The sequence below is a fragment of the Triticum aestivum genome, chromosome 3D, assembly GCF_018294505.1.
Source record: "Triticum aestivum cultivar Chinese Spring chromosome 3D, IWGSC CS RefSeq v2.1, whole genome shotgun sequence".
In the NCBI taxonomy this organism is placed as follows: domain Eukaryota; kingdom Viridiplantae; phylum Streptophyta; class Magnoliopsida; order Poales; family Poaceae; genus Triticum; species Triticum aestivum.
In genome coordinates, this window is record NC_057802.1 from 223,964,037 (window position 1) to 223,979,141 (window position 15,105).

Consider the following 15,105-nt stretch of genomic DNA (forward strand, 5'->3'; position numbering starts at 1 on the left):
TACCCATTAAGCTTTGCTAGTCTTGATACCCATGGTGATGGGATTGTTGAGTCCTCGTGGCTCATAGATTAGTACAACAACAGTTGCAGGTGCAGGTAATGCGATGATCATGACGTGAGAGCGATGTTTGCTTGTTTTGGAGTTCTTCTGCTTCTTCTTCGATCAGGGGATAGGCTCCTGGTCGGCAGCCTGGGCTAGCAGGGTGGATGTCGTTTGAGTTTTTGTTTGTGTTTCATCCGTAGACGGATGTTGTTCTCATGTATGATGTTTGATGTATTCTTGTGGCATTTGTATGCCATTTGCATATATCCCCATCTATTATGTAATGGTACGATGTAATGATATCCACCTTGCAGAAGTGTCTTCAATATGCAGCTCTATCCTTGATGGGACCTTTGAGTTCCTCTCGGATAGGATCACATATTGGGCGTGACACTAATAGATGAATGTTTGACTATGTCCTATAATGTTGATCAGAGATTTGTCTATTTCAATAAGAGATTGATGGGGATCACTTGAAAAAAATCTAATCAGGGGGATGTGAAGCTCACCATTTGGAACCAATACGAATGCATACCTCGAGCTCCTGCCTCCCAACGCACCAGGGTGACAGTTTTGTCAAATTGGATGGATTGGAGACTGGAGGACCATCAGCATCGCTACAGTAGCAAACCCCCAAACGGCGGCTGCCCACACTATGTACAGACGTGTCGCTCCCATCGCAGGCCTCTCTACTTCATGCTTGACACCTTCCTCGTCGTCGGCATGCCGAGGTGCTCAATGTGCTCTCCCGTGTCACCAGTGGCGCTGCTGTGCCTGCTCTTTCGCTCTTGCGGTGTCTTCCTCGGAAGGAGCACATAACTCGCTCCCCTCTTCCCCAGCGTGGAGGTGCGCCCGGATCCGACGCTCCTCGTCCGCACGGCCGCATCCTACAGCAAACTCCATTCAGGGCAGCACAGTCTGTGCGAAGGAGCGGCGAACGATCACGGTGACCCCCGCTCCAAAAGAGGCCGGTGGCGACCGCGTCAGTGGGGCATCAGCCGAGTGGAGGAGCGATGGCCTGAGTGGCGTGGGGAAGCGGCAGATCGATGGAGCGGCGGGCGGCGACCCTCTGCCTCGCCTGGTAGGAGTGGCGGGCGGCGACCCTCTGCCTCGCCTGGTAGGAGCGGCCAACGGCGACTTGGCAGAGGCAAGGTGCGTCGCATTCTCGGCAAGGGCGATTTGATGTGGATGAAGGGATTGGTAGTCGATGGGTGGCTAGATCGGGCGGCGGTTCGGCGGAGCAGGGCGGCGGCGTGCGGCGCGAGAGGAGCGGGTGGGTGGCGTGCGGGCGAGCGTGCGTGCATGCGTGGGTGGGGTTGCGACAGTTTTTTTCTTTTTAGCGATGGATGGATTAGTGATGGGTTCATGCGCGGTTTGTAGCGTACGAGAGGATTAAGGGCCATTAAATTTTGTAGATGAATGAGTTAGATCGTTTGGGTCTGCCCCTTCTCTTCATTTTATAGAGGTAGTAGTAGATAAACAACCTAATTACCACACCCTAAAAAAACCATATTTACCACGTTCGTTAAAAAAACCATAATTACCACGCCATTATCCAATCCCGACCACCTCGTCCTCCATTTTTTTTTTCCGAGAGTACCCTCCTCCATTTCTAATCCTCCTCGCACCTCCGTCGTCGTCTAGGGATCGAGCCGGTGGAGAGCGGTGAAGATGATGATGACGCGGGCATCGATGGGCGCCATGGATGGGGCCGCGTTGGATGAGGTGGTTCGGCGGCTCGTCGAAGTGGGCCGTGGCGGGCGCCAGGTCCAGCTGTCGGAGGCGGAGATCCGCCAGCTCTGCGTCGAGGCCAAAACGGTGCTCCTCTCGCAGCCCAACCTCCTGCGCATTCCCGCGCCCGTCAAGATCTGCGGTGAGCACCGGCCTCAAGGCCCCTCTACTACCCTCTGATTCGGGCATACCATACCGCGCGCCCTCCTCTTTGTGGCGCGTTTGCGCATTTGGGCCGTATATGCCTGACTCCCAGAGATGGATTATTTATGTTCGATTTTTCCCGATGTCTGGCGCGTACTGTTGATTTGGGGTATTGACTGTTGAGGACCCGGTAACGTTTTCTGTAAGAACAAGTATACTCTGTTGAAATATTGACATAGGTATGACTAGCATAAATGCCCGTGCATTGCAACGGGAGACATAATTAATGTGTATTTACATTTAGTAAGAATTATATGTGCGAAAGACAATGATAGTTCACGCGAAATTTAATGCTCACCAAAATCCGTAGACCCACACAACAAGAAGTTATATATTGATTCCAAATGGACTTATAATTTGTTTATATGGAGCTATAATTCATCATCATATTCGAAGTTAAAAAGAACTGGTTATCTCCGTTCCCAGCTTGAAATGTTTTTCATGATGGTTGTAGAGGTGGTATCGGCATGTGTTGGATGGCTGGTGAGCACCAGTTGTCATCGATCCGTGCCGTTGTCACACAACATTAACAAAAAATAAAAATAAAAATAAAATGGAAATCCTGGCATTTTACACAAACATTTCCACAAAACAAAAATAGTAGGTAACAAGCTCTAGAGGTCCTAAAAACATGTGTTTCAATTGTGAAAGGATGATACATATGTCATCAACTTGTAAGGAGAAGATGTACCAACTTTAGTTGACTCGGTAGCATGAGATTAATATTAATAAAATTATTATTAATAAAAACATAAATAATGAAATCACATGGTTGGTTGACATATTAATATTATTTATGGAAGAAGACAATGAATATACATGGGGCTCATTGACTTTAGTTGACTTAGTAGCATGAGATTTGCTTTCCGTTGTTGTTCCTAATTCTTCCTTTTCATCACCATTGTCGATGGTGGCCTTGTTTGTCCACCTATTCATGACGAGCGTAACTAATCCCACAACAATGTGCTTTATCATCATACTGTTCCACCTTCCACACGCTTAGCGAGTCTCCCTTGCCCACCAACTTGTAATTCCGTGGACTTGTAATGCTCCTAGTATTAATTGACATTTCAAACGGGAAAGCGCAATCATAAACCTAACCTCTTAAAGAAATAAACTCATTAATTTTTTTCTGTGAGTAACTCATTAATTAATATACAAATACAACACTAAAAAGGATGTCAGTATTTTAGCCGCATTCATATTTTTGTTCACACCAAAGAAACGTTCATATAATGTTGTGTGCACCCTCAACCATCTAAATATTCAGGCGACAGTCAAATCCTTCCTTTTTAATTAAAGTAGCCTCACACAATCCTTCCTTATTAAGGATCCCACCCCTTTAAATCCTTCCTTATGATCACACAATCATCCTCAACCATCTTCAAATTTCAGTCCAAAATCAAATCATTCCTTTCCTTTTAATTATTACCCTCACATAATCCTTACCTTATTAAGAATCCCATCCATTAAATATTCCGCCAAGCCCACCCACAATCCTTCCATAATTCTTCCATAGTCCATAGCTAATTAAGGAACCTATCCATTCAAATATTCCACCGAGCCCACACAAGCCTTCCTTTGAATTAGCCGCATCTATTTAGCCACGATCCTTTCTTTATAATTAGCCCATCCGCTTAATTAGCTCTTCTCTTTTAACGTCTGTTTGTTAATTTCTACGGCGGCTGCTATATTAACCGGTCAGACTGTGTTTAAAATTGCGAGGTGGGACAATTCATCATGTAACGTGTTTATCTCAGTTGGTTGTCGTGGCTGAAATATAAATAGATTAGATCCCAAGCATTCTCCACTATAACAGATTTTTTTCTTTCTTTCTCTAAGATCGATAAGAGAGCCCACTCGTGTGCACGCAGCCCATAAGGGAAGGCCCATAATCTTTGCGGCCAGTGAGATGGGCTAGCGTGGCTGGGTGATTACGTATGAAATTTCAAGCCCAACTAACCTATGAACCAGCGTGTTATCGAGGAAAGGATCGAGGCGGAGCGACGTACTAAGGACGGTGAAAACGGTGGAACGAAACGGACGAAAATCAGGGGGTAAGAAGCGATCTGTGCTTTATTATTAGGGAAAGATGTCTGAAATGTCCAATTTAAGAATCTTGTCTGGTGTTCTTGCAGCGTGGTCAATGGCCAGAGTTGGTAGTCTTTGCTCTATGGGTACACTTGTGTTATCCTTTTATACATTTTAGGATGATAAGTGGTTTAAATTTGAAATGTCCAATTGGAAGGATCTACTACTGACATAACCTTAATAATTACTAAAAGGTAGTTAAAGGTAGACAACGATATTCTTCTACCCTTTATTGAGAGGGTCAGCCCCTTTATATGGTACACAAGACTTGACCGAGAGGCCGGTAAGTCTATCACAAGTCTAATCCAACTGCTAAACCGATTGGACTCTTTCCTAACAAAGTTTTTTCGTGAATACACAGGTTGCGTATCTTTCCATTGATAGAAGGGTAGAATAGTACAAATGGGCGTCCCTCAGCTACGTGGCAAATGCATAAACCTCTTGACACTTCATCTGCGTGTGCTACCCTATGTCATGACAATTATGACTTTGCTGTTTGACGACTGTGTTTGTTATGTGTAACACAACTATTTCAAGAATTTGCATTCTTAAAGTTACTGACACGATGATCATTTTGTTTCAATGTAGTTAGTAATAATTTTTCTTTGTAAGTTTTTTCTGTAAGACTCAAGTGCTTACTTGGTATCAAAATGGTTTTTTAATACCATAATAATAGGTTATTCATATCTTTATTCTGTTGTTTTCATTCTGAAAGGCAGTGATGCCCAACAGAACCCTATTCTTTTAATACCTTTATGAAAATCAGGTCGGTTATTTAATATTCTCAGAATAAGGACCGTCGTAAAACTGTGCACCACTTGTTGTACAAAACCCCTTTTCCATCTTTAGGAAGTACAAGTAGACTAGGTGCACACATTTGGTTGAATTCGTTATGAAATCTCTTATACATATTTTTGTTGTCCTTGGCCATCTCTCCATATTTGGACTTGTCACCTGGGATCATATTTCATCCTTTTGTTACGTTTCGGAATCTGTCATTATAGAACATTCTCCCCTTTTGCCTTGTAGGTGATATCCATGGTCAGTTTGTTGATCTTCTGAGGCTGTTCGATTTGGGTGGCTATCCTCCAACTTCGACTTATCTTTTCCTTGGAGACTACGTGGATAGAGGCAAACAAAGCTTGGAAACCATATGTCTGCTTCTGGCGTATAAAGTGAAGTACCCTGATAAGGTTTTCCTGTTGAGAGGAAACCATGAAGATGCAAAAATTAACAGAGTTTATGGTTTCTATGATGAATGCAAGAGGAGATTCAATGTTCGTCTGTGGAAGATATTCTGTGATTGCTTCAACTGCTTGCCTATGGCAGCGCTTATTGATGATAAGATATTCTGTATGCATGGTGGCCTCTCACCTGAATTGAATAGCTTAGATCAAATTAAGGATATTGAGAGGCCTGTTGAAATTCCTGACTATGGTCTTCTATGTGATTTGCTTTGGTCTGATCCTAGTTCTGACACACAAGGGTGGGGGGAGAGTGACAGAGGTGTTGCTTGTACTTTCGGTGCGGATAAGCTTGTAGAATTTTTGGAGAAGAATGATCTTGACCTCATTTGCCGAGCTCACCAGGTAGGCGGAAATTGCTCTACCTTACTTTTATCTTATTCATCATGGCATTTATATAACTGAAGCATGAATGTCCTCAGGTGGTAGAGGATGGCTATGAGTTCTTTGCAGAAAGGAGATTAGTCACCATCTTTTCAGCTCCAAACTACTGTGGAGAATTTGATAATGCGGGTGCTTTGTTAAGCATAGATGAAAGCTTAATGTGTTCTTTCCAGATCTTGAAGCCAAAAGAAACAGGAGCACCACATTCAAGAAAACCAATTTCAAACAAGGTAAATAATCAGGCTTCAGTTGGTTTCCCTTTCATGACCCAATATATTGGAGAAGTGACAGATAGATCATCAGTGAGTTATTCTTGTTTGAACTACAATTCATGAAAAAGACATTTTATCTATATCTATCTATACCTCTATCTACCTCTATCTACAAATATAAAAAGATCCAATTAATGAACCATGTCAATCCAACGACCTAGATTGCTCCAATGGTGAGTGCTCAACATGTTTAGCGTGCAATTAATATCATACATGTCTGTGCTAATCACATAATTAACGCATATTTGATATCCTACCTAATATAAATGTGCAATTAATTTCCGTCCTAATCTTAACGGGCATTGCACGTACGCATTTACTAGTTAGTATAAACTAGAGAGATACGCACGCCCTGCCGCGCGAGTTTTCTTTTGGGTGTGAATTTTTTTTTCAGGCTCCTATGGCTGGTTGGTTCTTCGTGGGTTTGTTCAGTTATTATTCACCCTACAAAACAGTTAAGCATGAACATTGTAAATCCTTTCTTCCTATTACAAATAAGGACAACGAATTCCGATGAATTCCACACGTACACACGACCACCCTTTTCCGACCCACTTACAGCCAACTTCTTTTCAACTGTGGATTTTACAGCAGCTGCACCGGCCCTGGTGTAACGCAGTACATCTCCAGAGCATTATAACAAGGCCACTCACAGATTAAGAAATGCTAAATTATCTAAGCTAGACATTTTATTATTCTTTGGTGGATCATCCTCCTTCACTCACTCTGATGTATCATCAACATGTTCATTCTGCGTCTAGGTTTCCTGTAATAACAACATATGTATAAGAGCAGTGCTTCAGACGAACTGGAAATCTGGCGTGGACACAGTTCAAAAGGTAATGAAGGGAAAGTCACCAACACATCCTTTGCTGGCGTAAAGACACCTTCAGGGAGCTCATGGCGCTGGCTAGCAGCGCCAGAAGCTTCAGCAGCCACTCCATCTTCACACAATCATCATAAAACAAACAAATTTAGAACCACAAAATGCACCAAATTCAAAAGGAATCGCCTAGAGCTACCTACCAAGATGAGCAGGCAATTCCGCTGCAGCACCGGTACAGGAAGAACTGCTGCCTGCAACGAAATCATAATACATAGATCCACCCACTGGGAAGAACTTGCGAACCTAGAAAGTCAAGGCATCCTTATCTCTCCTAAAGGAATATCGTGGCGCGCTCACTTCGACGACATATTTCCTTCCAACCAGAGCCATGATCTCCAGCGGCATAACTGAACAATTGCCCTTCCTGGACGACCATGTTAAAGCACAGAGAAACAAAACACAAAGGGGATAAAATAAATGAATCTCAATACACATACCAATAAAACTGGACTAATTAGGAAAAGAGTCGGATGAAAACGACATATAGCAGTTTGGCTACAAATGACAGTAATACATAAGAAAAACACTTGCAAATGAGCCCGTGCGTTGCAACGGGTGAAAAACACTTCCTAATCTAATAACCATGAGTCCAAACTTCAGTAGGTCCATGTCCTTTATTTCAACACATGGCATCCCATCTGTGTTTCTATTTACCTTTCTTCCCACTCTCGTCGATGTTGGCCTCAGTGTTGACATCAACACAACACATTTGAATGTTGTCAATCTTAAGACGTCTCTCTCTCGGCATACGATGCAAATGAGCCCGTGCGTTGCAACAGGTGAAAAAACACTCACTAATCTAATAACCATGAATTCGTAGGTCCATGTCCTTTATTTCAACACATGGCATCCCATCTGTGTTTCTATTTATCCTTCTTCCCATTCTCGTTGATGCTGGGCTCAGTGTTCACACCATCACAACACGTTTGAATGTTGTCAATCTTAAGAAGTCTCCCTTTCGGCATAGGATGATAAATCTTTTTTTTTGTGAATTTTTTAGATATTGTTTATTTCACAATCCTGGTTTTACCGAAGGTTCATTTTCAATTCGGAGCGGCACCGGTATGAAGGAAAGACTGATCATGCGCTATTGATTAAGGTTTCATCGTAAATAGCATATTTTTAAATGTTTAACAGTTAAAAATAATATCATATTCAGATTCTACATATTTTTCTAATCAAATTTCATATATAACATGTTAAATTTGGAGTTAGGATTAAAAAGTTATGGATTTTTAAAAAATCTGTTAACATGTACTGCGGGTTTATTACCAAAAACTTGAGTGTGTTCTGAAAAATAGCATGACGGACCAAGAATACCTATTTCTTTTATTAGTAGGTATAGAAATCTATAAATCTATGTTAACTTAGACCCATCAATTCCACTACCAGGTCATACAATCTTTTCTTCTTGATCGAAGATAACCAATGAGACAGCACAAGTAAAGTACATGTTTAGCAATGCTGGCAGCACCGAAGCTAACACCAAGGCTCGCTCAGAGCCAGACATAAAACAACTATACATATACATAACTGGATATACCAAACATATGCATGCTTCAGCAAGACATCAACCAAAACGACTTCAAATAACCATTTGAACCTCCTACCAAGCAACACGAACCATGATTTTTACCTAAGAGCTAGCATAGCTACAACGTGGACTGCAGTTGCAGCAAGACAAAATGATAATGCCATAGAATCTTCAACCAGACGTAATAAAAGCCCTCTAAAAACACCACCACCATAAAACAGACACTTCACAGCAACATCACATGACCCACCCCCAAGCATTTGCTGAATAATCTACCTAAACACAGAAACAACAACCTAAATAAACCACAGACAAATCTTCTTTTCTGTAGGAGTACATGACAATTAAAACACACACATAAACCGAACCTACCACAGACCCAGCAGCACTCTGACCGTTGAAGAAGAACAAAAGCAACCATTAAACCATAACAACAACAACAACAACAACAACAACAACAACAACAAAGCCTTTAGTCCCAAACAAGTTGGGGTAGGCTAGAGGTGAAACCCATAAAGATCTGCGACTAACTCATGGCTCTGGCACATGGATAGCAAGGTTCCACGCACCCCTGTCCATAGCTAGTTCTTTGGTCATACTCCAATCCTTTAGGTCTCTCTTAACGGACTCCTCCCATGTCAAGTTCGGTCTACCCTGACCTCTCTTGACATTCTCCGCACGCTTTAGCCTTCCGCTATGCACTGGAGCTTCTGGAGGCCTACGCTGAATATGCCCAAACCATCTCAGACGATGTTGGACAAGCTTCTCTTCAATTGGCGCTACCCCAACTCTATCTCGTATATCATCATTCCGGACTCGATCCTTCCTCGTGTGGCCACACATCCATCTCAACATACGCATCTCCGCCACACCTAACTGTTGAACATGTCGCCTTTTAGTCGGCCAACACTCAGCGCCATACAACATTGCGGGTCGAACCGCTGTCCTATAGAACTTGTCTTTTAGCTTTTGTGGCACTCTCTTATCACAGAGAATGGCAAAAGCTTGGCGCCACTTCATCCATCTGGCTTTGATCCGATGGTTCACGTCTTGTTCAATATCCCCATCCTCCTGCAGCATTGACCCCAAATATCGAAAGGTGTTCTTCTGAGGCACCACCTGCCCGTCAAGGCTAACCTCCTCCTCACACCTAGTAGTACTGAAACCGCACATCATGTACTCGGTTTTAGTTCTACTAAGCCTAAACCCTTTCGATTCCAAGGTTTGTCTCTATAACTCTAACTTCCTATTTACCCCCGTTCGACTATCGTCAACTAGAACCACATCATCCGCGAAGAGCATACACCATGGGATATCTCCTTGTATATCCCTTGTGACCTCATCCATCAGCAAGGCAAAAAGATAAGCGCTCAAAACTGACCCCTGATGCAGTCCTATCTTAATTGGGAAGTCATCAATGTCGAACATCACTTGTTCGAACACTTGTCACAACATTATCGTACATGTCCTTGATGAGGGTAATGTACTTTGCTGGGACTTTGTGTTTCTCCAAGGCCCACCACATGACATTCCACAGTATCTTATCATAGGCCTTCTCCAAGTCAATGAACACCATATGCAAGTCCTTCTTTTGCTCCCTGTGTCTCTTTATAAATTGTCGTACCAAGAAAATGGCTTCCATGGTCGACCTCCCATGCATGAAACCAAACTGATTTTTGGTCACGCTTGTCATTCTTCTTAAGCGGTGCTCAATGACTCTCTCCCATAGCTTCATTGTATGGCTCATCAGCTTAATTCCACGGTAATTAGTACAACTCTGAACATCCCCCTTGTTCTTGAAGATTGGTACTAATATACTCCGTCTCCATTCTTCTGGCATCTTGTTTGCCCGAAAAATGAGGTTGAAAAGCTTGGTTATCAGAATTCTCATTCTCCTAAGAAAAAATTACTAAACACAACCAAAAGCCCTATCAATATAAAACAAAACCCCCTTACAACATCATAAGGCTAACCCTCCAAACATCCCTAGATAACCATCTTATTCAGGATAATAACAAAAACTATCTCACACCACCAATTTGAACAACGACATGTGGGAGCCTAACCACAAACTCATACAGAAAAAAAAAGATGAGGACAAAGGATCCCCCGCTCCAGCACTCACATGCGACCTCCAAACATGCAATCCACACACATGTAACACCTGATGGAGCATCAGGCAAAGAGGCGTAATTCTTCCGGAGTTGTGTAGCGCGTGGTGTGTGCGTGTGTTAAGTTAAGTGGGGTCTTGGCTATTTGGTCAGGTTGGACTGGTGAAGAAGGTAAGAATTGAAGGAATGAGAATTTCCCCATCTGCTTCTATCTCTCGCGTCTCTGTTCTTCTCTCTGCTCTTGAGTTTTCCCCCAAATTCACGTATCTCTGAGTTCTAGCTCACGCCTCGATCTCGCAACAACAACGGGCGTGACAAGACACCACAAATGAGTCCCAATCACAAAAATCAAACCGGCAACAACCAAAAAGAATGAAAACAATAACAAACCTCCGAACATAGAGAAGAAGAGCGATGCAGACGATGCAAATCCACGAGTTGAGACAACCGATGCAGGGGAAGAAGAAAATACCAGCGCATGATCTGGCCCCTCGACAAAGAGGGAGCGATCGAACCCACGATCGAACCCACAAGCCGCCGCCGCCGCCCGCTAAAGGAAGGAGCCAGCACCGCCGGCCCCCTCACCCAAATCCAAAGAAGAGAATAAATGGTCGCAGCCCCAATAGGAAAAGAAAGAGGGGGCACCGACACGTACACAGGAAGGCACACGCAGCCACCACGAATCAATCCGAACCAACCAAAGAGTCGACACGACCGTATCAGACACATACAAACGGGCCCCAGAATACAGCCCACGTCCCCTAGCAGTCCACACGCAGCTAATCTGTACAACACGGACACATGGACCCAACTGCCACCCGGTTCACACCCTGTCAAACGTTGACCCACACAGCTTTCACACCACCGATTCACCAGGAGCCTCACAATCCTGGGAGCTTAGAATCTGTACTGATATCTTGAGAATCATTCTCCCATTTGCTATTTTATTTGGACAAGTCTATATGCTTGTCAATTCGGCAGGAAAATATTTGGAAACCTAGAAGTGGTCCATACGATAATTTCCTAGATACTGGGCCTAAGGGACCAAGAGTCAGACGACTGGCTTGGCAGCGACGCCTGCCTAAATCCCAGGATCGAACAGGATGGAGCCAAAACGGCCAGGAATAACATCCTAGCGCCCGGGCTAAGAGCCAGCGTTGTAGATGCCTAAAGAGGTCTGAAATTACTACGTACTCCCTCCGTCCCACAATATAATAGTACATTTTTAGGTGCCATAGTTGGTCGGTACAGTGCTTGTTTGCATGCATTGGGTGTAACATATGACAAGAACGGGGCCAGTGTTTTCTTTTTGTGTGTACTTAATTCCTATAACCGGCTAAAGCATGATGAAGTTTACTACTGTAGTCCTTAAATTTTGCCCTTCCTTGACAGGCACCGACAGTGGACAATGCTTAACTTGTATTCAGTCACATAGTCATGATTGTTGTCAGCTCGAAGGGGGTGATCTTATATCCCAGATCCACCAGGGCATGACATTAGAAGCACTCTTCAGCCTGGTTCTCTTACATTCTCTGCTACTTGCTCGCGGCACTGCATTCTTGTGGGTGCAGTTGTTTTGTTTTTGTTCGTTTCTTTGCTTGATTGCTGTGTGCTCTATGTTTGAGCTGAGAATATAGTTATGTAGTCATAACCGTGCCATGGCACCTACGTAAAAAAAGAAAGGGATTGGGTTAACTATGCATGTAAATTTACGACGAGTGAAGTGAAATTGATGTCAGGTCATCATTTGAAAATCGGGTCACGTCTAAAGTTTCCTGGTCTGTTACTGCAAAACTACGTTCTCCGTTGGGAAATATACTCGGAAATACTTTTCTTTTACGAAAAGGATCATATCTAGTTCACGTTACAACCCTCAACTTGCCACTCGGTTTAGGTTTGAGGTAATGGCACCAGCGGTGCCTTAACTTCCACCGATGTTCACTTTAGTGCATGAACTTGAAAAATACACCGAATTGGTTTCAATATTTGGCACTTGTGTTCAGATACGGTTCAAATCATGTTTGGATACGTCCATATGGCTGACTAGGCGTGCCAACGTGTCGTGAGGCCGATATATGTCCGTATGATCATCGGGCCCCACCTGTCAGCGCGCAACGCAAGTAAACAAAAAAAAAACCAAAGTTTAAGTCGCGGCTGGGGTTAGAATAGATGACCTCTGTGTAACCTCGACACGGGCTAACTAGCCCACCCAACGTGCTTCTGATCAGATGAGGATAGATATACCTTATTGTTGTGCGCACAGATAGATATCTCATATATGTTATACATCACTCTTTTTCTTTTTGAGTTGCTTATACATCACACTTGTGGGGTTAAATGGGCTGCAGTCAGTGCGACCCATTTTTCACGTGTTGTCCATTTTTTGAAAGAGATAAGTCTAAAATAAATCTTGAATTTATACTTGAACTTTGAATTGAACCCTAACCTTAAAATCCCTGAAATTGATACCCTGTACTTTCTAATCCCGGTCAATCCTGGCTTTTTTCCCCTCATAGCTTGTTTGGCACCGGGTTGCTTACATGGCATGGGATCAAGGGCTGTGTGATCGCTACAGACTGTGCGCTGTATGCGACGAGTACGTGCGATGATGCATATGCGTATGCGTTCCTTCATCTTTTTTTACCTGCCGTGATCGTTCATGGTGTCTTGTTTGTTGTGTGATTGGCTAGTAGCACCCTGAAGCCCGTCGGCTGCAAGGCATATGCGGACGTCGTTCATGCCAGAATAAGTCGATGTGCGCAGTTTTGTGTATGTGCGCAAGGCATATACAGGACAACTTCATGTATGTGCGCAATTTTGCGAGACGGTTGCACAAGCGCAAGACTTCAGCCCTCCTCTTCAAGCTTGACATTAGAAAAGCTTTCGACTCGGTCAAATGGGAATACATCCTAGACTTATTACAACGCAAGGGGTTCCCTTGCAAATTCCGGAATTGGATCGCCGCTCTACTGTCATCTTCCTCTTAGCGCGTTCTCCTCAATGGGCTTCCGGGCCCCCCGATCAAGCACGGCCGCGGGTTTCGTCAAGGGGACCCAATTTCACCTCTACTGTTCGTCCTTGCAATTGACCCCCTTCAACATATCCTCGACATCGCAACTCACAAGGGCATCATCCATAGGATACGCGGCCGCGGCGTCATGATGAGAACCTCCCTCTATGCGGACGACGCGGCCATCTTCATGGCCCCAATCAAGCAGGACATTGATAACCTCTCAGTCATCCTAAGGGGTTTCGGCGAGGTGACAGGACTCTGCACCAACTTCCGCAAGAGCTCGGTTGTGCCCATTCGATGCAACCACCTTCCTCTGGAGCATATTCTGAGTAGCATTCCGGCGACCCGCGCCGCTTTCCCAATCAAATATTTGGGCCTCCCGCTCTCAGTTCGACAACTTCGGAAGGTCGACTTCCAGTATCTTGAAGACAAGGTGGCCGGAAAATTAGTAACTCGGGAGGGACAAAGCATCACAACTATTGGGCGCACTACCCTTGTCAGATCGGTCATCACCTCTCAAGCGGTATTCTCCATCACATCTCTCATTGTGCCATAGGGCACACTTCATAATATCAACAAGATTGAGAGGGCCTTCCTCTGGTCAGGGTCGGACAAGACGACCGGCGCAAAATGTAAGGTCAATTGGGACATGGTCTGCAGGCCTACGATCTATGGAGGCCTGGGCATCCTCAACACCGACAAGTTTGCTCGGGCCTTGCGACTAAGGTGGCCATGGTACGAATGAAAGGAGCCTACCAAGCTTTGGGTTGGCTTGGGCAACCTGTGCACCGAGGAAGATATGAATTTCTTCTATGCCTCCACCACAATCATCGTTGGCAATGGTGCAAAAACACCGTTCTGGGACTCCCCGTGGTTGCTTGGTCGCAAGCCCAAGAATATTGCCCCTCTTATTTTTCAAGTCTAAAAAAGGAAGAGATCGACGCTTCGTCAGGCCCTTCGAGGGAACGCTTGGATGACCCACATAAAGCATGACACTATTGTCTTCGTCGCACACATTCGGGAACTTTTCTCGCTTTGGGCTCTTGTGCATGACTTCCGTCTTGACGATCACGTTGAGGACGACATTGTTTGGAAACATGCTGATGATGGGCAGTACTCGGCGGCCACAGCATATAAGGCGCAATTCCTTGGCGTGACGCACTCGCCCATTCACCACATGGTTTGGAGAGCTTGGGCCCCCCCTAAGGTTAAATTCTTCGCATGGTTGACCTTGCAAGACCGGAACTGGACCGCCGACCGGTTGGAGCGACGTGGTTGGGATAATTGTGGGCTTTGCCCGCTTTGCAAACGTGAGCAAGAATCGGGCATCCACCTCTTCGTCAAGTGCCGCTTCTCCATTAGGCTCTGGCGATCGGTCATCGACAAGTTTGGTCTTGTGCACATGGACACCTCCAATTGGCACCTTGAGGATTCCCTCATGCAATGGTGGGATAGAAGGACCGACATGCGAAACCCCAATAGACGAGCGATGGCCTCCCTCACCATGCTCGTCTCTTGGACTATTTGGAACGAGAGAAACGCGCGGGTGTTTCGCAACAAGAGTGCGCCGCCTCCTATCCTGCTCCAAAATAT

At 44.5% G+C, this 15,105-nt stretch overlaps 1 protein-coding gene and 1 long non-coding RNA gene across 3 annotated transcripts; one reads left to right on the top strand and one right to left on the bottom strand.

Moving 5' to 3' along the window:
* Positions 1-1,609: 1,609 nt before the first annotated feature.
* On the top strand, positions 1,610-12,338 carry LOC123078281 (serine/threonine-protein phosphatase PP1). 2 transcript variants are annotated; one of them, XM_044500737.1, is made up of 5 exons: positions 1,610-1,915; positions 5,098-5,657; positions 5,735-5,926; positions 6,730-6,807; positions 7,855-8,372. In XM_044500737.1, exons 1-5 carry the CDS (start codon positions 1,714-1,716, stop codon positions 7,963-7,965), a joined length of 1,143 nt encoding a protein of 380 aa, XP_044356672.1. In that variant the 5' UTR covers positions 1,610-1,713; the 3' UTR covers positions 7,966-8,372. The 2 variants fall into 2 exon arrangements, with proteins under 2 accessions (XP_044356672.1, XP_044356670.1); XM_044500735.1 differs by lacking the exons at positions 6,730-6,807; positions 7,855-8,372 and adding an exon at positions 11,892-12,338 and having other exon boundaries at positions 1,616-1,915.
* On the bottom strand, positions 6,433-11,153 carry LOC123078282 (uncharacterized). Its single transcript, XR_006437313.1, has 3 exons — positions 10,972-11,153; positions 6,995-7,218; positions 6,433-6,912 (listed from the first exon to the last, which is right to left on the bottom strand). It is a non-coding gene; the product is annotated as an uncharacterized lncRNA (long non-coding RNA).
* Positions 12,339-15,105: the final 2,767 nt, after the last annotated feature.